The sequence below is a fragment of the Brassica oleracea genome, chromosome C8 (genome assembly GCF_000695525.1).
Source record: "Brassica oleracea var. oleracea cultivar TO1000 chromosome C8, BOL, whole genome shotgun sequence".
Classification (NCBI taxonomy): Eukaryota; Viridiplantae; Streptophyta; class Magnoliopsida; order Brassicales; family Brassicaceae; genus Brassica; species Brassica oleracea.
In genome coordinates, this window is record NC_027755.1 from 2,530,530 (window position 1) to 2,534,611 (window position 4,082).

Sequence of the window (4,082 nt, forward strand, 5' to 3'; positions counted from 1 at the left end):
GATTCTCATTTTCTCTGAAAATCTTCACAGTTTCTGTCTTACAAAACAACACCAACATCATACTCCAAAGCAATGCACCAATCGAACAGTTCATTCAATAACTGCTGATTGGATGGCCGGGAACTCTAGGTACTACTACATACCCTAAGTGCTCATCAAGAACAATTCTCAGAGGGACCGGACCTCAAGCTTCAGACTGAAGATCTCTGACCTATAGGCTTAATAGGGCAAAAGAATGCATACCACCTTCTTCAGGGGCAAATGAAATCTGGCAATCTGCCCCTCTATGGGTATCAGTTATAAGTTACTACTAATCCTCTTTGTTAACATCCGGTTTTAAAGTCGTTTATCATTTGAGTGATAGGAATTCGAAGCTCAAGGAAGACAACAATTCAACACAAAAAGCACTCAACATTGAGTTTTAATTTAAATTCAGACAATAATATAAGGATTCAGACACAACTGGACTAGCAAAGAAAAAAAAAGCTGTGAAATAATAATAAGATGAGTAAGCATCACAAGGCTAAAAGACTTGAGCACACAGGAAACTCTTTCCCCATAAGCTTTTAATCGTCAAAGGTAGTCTTCTTGTTGACTGCCAAAATAAACCAAGAACATGTGAGAAGCTGGATTACTTAACTATCAAGATTCAAGACAACATCTATTAACAAACTAACGAACCTGAGGAAGTGAAACTAGGTCTGCTGAATCCACGGCCACCACCATTGTCTCTTCCTCTACCAAAACGACCACCGCCATTTCTACCACGCCCACTGTCTCTTCCTCTACCACTACCAAAACGACCACCTCCGCCACCACTAAAACGACCACCGCCGCCACCACCACCACTGCTGTCCCTCGGTTTAGCCTCATCAACAACAATATTCCATCCTCCCAACTCAGTACCATTAAGGTCATACGCCTTCTCTGCGCCTTCCTTAAAGTCAATGTAAGCAATTCTGCATTTTAAAACAATTGTTTTACCTAACCATCTGAGAGAAAATAATACACAAAGTGGAGGGAATAAGAAGTCACACACCCTCTGGAAGCACCAGTTTCACGGTCCATGGGAAGAGAGACCCTTGTGATCTCTCCACATGAAGCAAAGTGTTGAGTCAATGCCTGCCTGATATCTTCCTCAGGAAGGGACGAGTCGAATCCCTTGACGAATATTTTTTGACCTTCACCACCACCGCTTCTGAAGTTACCACCACCGCTTTGGGGAGTGTTGTATGCGGGTCTGTCTCCCCTCTCCGCAGCCAAATCAAGACGAATGTCACGACCAAGTAAGGCTCTACCGTGAAGTTCCAATGCCTGAGTACAAATGATTTTAGTCAGCAAGCAAATTTCAAAATTAATACTTAAAAGTACAAAACTAGCACTCACCTTCTGTGCATCTTCAGAAGTAGCAAACTCAACATGGCCAAATCCTCTGAAACTGCCATCATCCTTGTTGGTAGCAAATCTAACATCAACAACTTCGCCAGCTTCTTTAAAGAAATTTTCACTGTATTTGGAGGATAGACTATCATTAGATCACGGCAAAAAACTGAACTTGTCCAAAGAGAGAGATACTTACACGTCTGATCTTTCGATCTGGAATGAGAGATTACCAGCAAAGAGCGTCTTGGGTCCTCCTGTAGCAGGAGATGCTGGTGTCTTAGGCTGAAAGACAAAAGGATGAAACACAAATTAACTTCAAAGAATGATCCATAAACGAAATTAGAGAAACTTGGGGGATTCCTTACCTGTTTCTCCTCAGCATCCACCATTTCTACATCAGCGTTCTGTTTTAGTAAATAACATTAGATCAGCAAACGGCAAGTTATAAAAAATTTATGCAATAGAAACTCAACTTTGATATTTTGGAATCATAATGAAACATCTCACACACCTTTTTCTTTGGGGTTTCTTCCTCATCTTCACTCTCTGATTCGTCAGAGTCAGATTCATCACTACTGCTATCCTTTTTAGCTGCCTTGGTGGCAGCCTTTTTAGGTGCAGGCTTTTCATCTTCACTTTCCTGGAATGACAAAAAATCAAACAAATCAACAACGATTCAGATTACAGGACATCAGAAGCTGCTTATTGATCAAGTTAAGTAGAGAATCTACCTCATCAGAATCTTCATCAGATGATTCTGAACTGCTTGCAGCCTTGGTAGCAGGAGCTGCCTTTTTAGCAGCTGGTTTCTCATCCTCAGACTCATCTTCCGATGAATCATCATCGTCAGAAGATGAAGAATCTTTAGCTTTAGCAGCTGGCTTCTTAGCAGCAACAGGTTTCTTTGTAGCAGGTTCCTGTTAGCCCATCACCAAACACGCAAATAAGTTACATAGTTCAGAAACATAAAGAGGAAAACAGTAAAAGATACTTATGAGGAGGTGCTTACTTCATCAGAAGATTCCTCATCGGAAGAGTCTTCCTCTTCAGAGGAGCTCTCTGCCTTGGCCTTCACAGAGCCGTTTTTAGCAGCTGCAGCAGGTTTCTTGGTAACAGCAACTTCTTCCTGAAATATATGATAGTGTTAGCAATAAAATCCAAGGAGTGCAGGCTAAAAACTCGCATAGTAATCAAAAACTAACATCATCTGAAGATTCCTCCTCAGAAGATGAGTCATCTTTTGTTTTCTTTGCAACCTTTCCGTTAGTGGCCTTCTTGGCTACCACAGGTTCCTTCAAAGACAAAACATTGAAGGTTTTAGAAAGACGCTACACAAAGTACAAAAATGAAAACACAGTAATAAACAACCACAAAACTCTTACATCATCTGAAGAAGAGTCGTCAGAGGACTCCTCACTGCTTGAATCAGCCTTAGCTGGAGCCTTCTTAGCAGGAACTTTCTTAGCCTAACATGAACAATACAATACTATGAGACAAACATCAAACAGAGATTAATCTACAGTTATGAAGACAGTGAGTATCATACCTTAACCTCTTCCTCGGAATCAGAAGAATCTGATGAGTCTGAGGAGCTCTCAACCTTTTTAGCAGGAACCTTCTTAGCCTAACATTATTTCAAAAAAAAAATCTCAGTGAACATATAACAATTTATTCCTATGGGATAGACACTAAACAGAGTCTAACCTAGAGTTACTTTCAAGTTCTTAAATCTAACGAATCAACAATGATACTAGTAAGACACTGAGAGCTATACCTTAACCTCTTCCTCGGAATCAGAAGAATCTGAAGAGTCTGAGGAGCTCTCAACCTTCTTAGGCACCTTCTTCACGGCTTTCTCTTTCTTGACGGCAGCAATCACATCCTTCTTCTGCTTCTTAAGGTTCACTTTGGCATCCACGTCATCCTCAGCCTCTCTCTTACCTGATGTATAATAGATACAAAAGTTCAAATCAGACTAAAACTACAGATACCAACAAAAATAAGGACTCAATTAGAAAAAAACACACACTTTGACACATAAGAAACATAAAGTTCTTACCTTTCTTCAGAGGTTTGGTCGCTTTAATCGCAACAGGTGCTGCTTCAACCTGAAGACACGAAACAAAAACAGAGTTTCATTAAACAGTACGAAGAAGAGCTAATTGGAAAACCCAGAAGGAGACGAAGCTTACTTTGGTGGCGGATTTTTTACCCATGGCGAATCTGAGAAGAAGAAGCGACTGCTAGGTTAAAGAGAGGGGAGAGAGGCAAACAAACCCTAAGAAGCTGCGCGAGATATTTTTCAGTTTAGGGTTTTAGGACATATATTTATAATCTCTTTTGTTTTGGTTTGGGGGTAAACATGTCATTTCCAGTATCTCATCTAGTGGCTGTCTCCTCGAGCGTGTTATTTGATCCACGCCGTCCACGTGGCAGAGTCTTGTTTTGTTTTTTTATGGAAGTATATATTTTTAATCAAGTTGGTGACCGTTGGGACTAGGTAAGTCAAAGCGGAATACGCACCCTTGTCTTTGATGGGCTCTACTTTCGTGGGCTTTTTATAGGTTGGGCTTTGTAAGACTTTGTGTCGGATTCCCGCCTACTATAAAGTTAACTGATCAGGATTACGTTGCTCGATGGATAATGGCTTGACTGGTAACCGTTCTGAAAACAAGAAAAACGAATAAAAAAAACGTAAA

General features: G+C 40.6%; 1 protein-coding gene across 3 annotated transcripts; it reads right to left on the reverse strand.

The window, feature by feature from the left end:
* Positions 1-391: 391 nt before the first annotated feature.
* Positions 392-3,688, reverse strand: LOC106312403 (nucleolin 1-like). Of its 3 annotated transcripts, none has more exons than XM_013749917.1 (15): positions 3,576-3,688; positions 3,443-3,491; positions 3,158-3,324; positions 2,930-3,007; positions 2,766-2,849; positions 2,586-2,675; positions 2,393-2,509; positions 2,129-2,300; positions 1,895-2,025; positions 1,749-1,787; positions 1,580-1,665; positions 1,387-1,507; positions 1,040-1,314; positions 682-959; positions 392-595 (listed from the first exon to the last, which is right to left on the reverse strand). In XM_013749917.1, exons 1-15 carry the CDS (start codon positions 3,597-3,599, stop codon positions 567-569), a joined length of 1,740 nt encoding a protein of 579 aa, XP_013605371.1. In that variant the 5' UTR covers positions 3,600-3,688; the 3' UTR covers positions 392-566. The 3 variants fall into 3 exon arrangements, with proteins under 3 accessions (XP_013605371.1, XP_013605370.1, XP_013605372.1); XM_013749916.1 differs by having other exon boundaries at positions 1,895-2,023; positions 2,115-2,300; XM_013749918.1 differs by lacking the exon at positions 2,930-3,007 and having other exon boundaries at positions 1,895-2,023; positions 2,115-2,300.
* Positions 3,689-4,082: the final 394 nt, after the last annotated feature.

Coding starts and splice junctions, on each gene's coding strand:
- LOC106312403 (XM_013749916.1), bottom strand. CDS start 3,599: ATGGGTAAAAAATCCGCCACCAAA. Junction 3,325..3,442: donor GACCAAACCTCTGAAGAAAG/GTAAGAACTTTA, acceptor ATTATACATCAG/GTAAGAGAGAGGCTGAGGAT. Junction 1,315..1,386: donor CTTCTGAAGATGCACAGAAG/GTGAGTGCTAGT, acceptor ATTTGTACTCAG/GCATTGGAACTTCACGGTAG.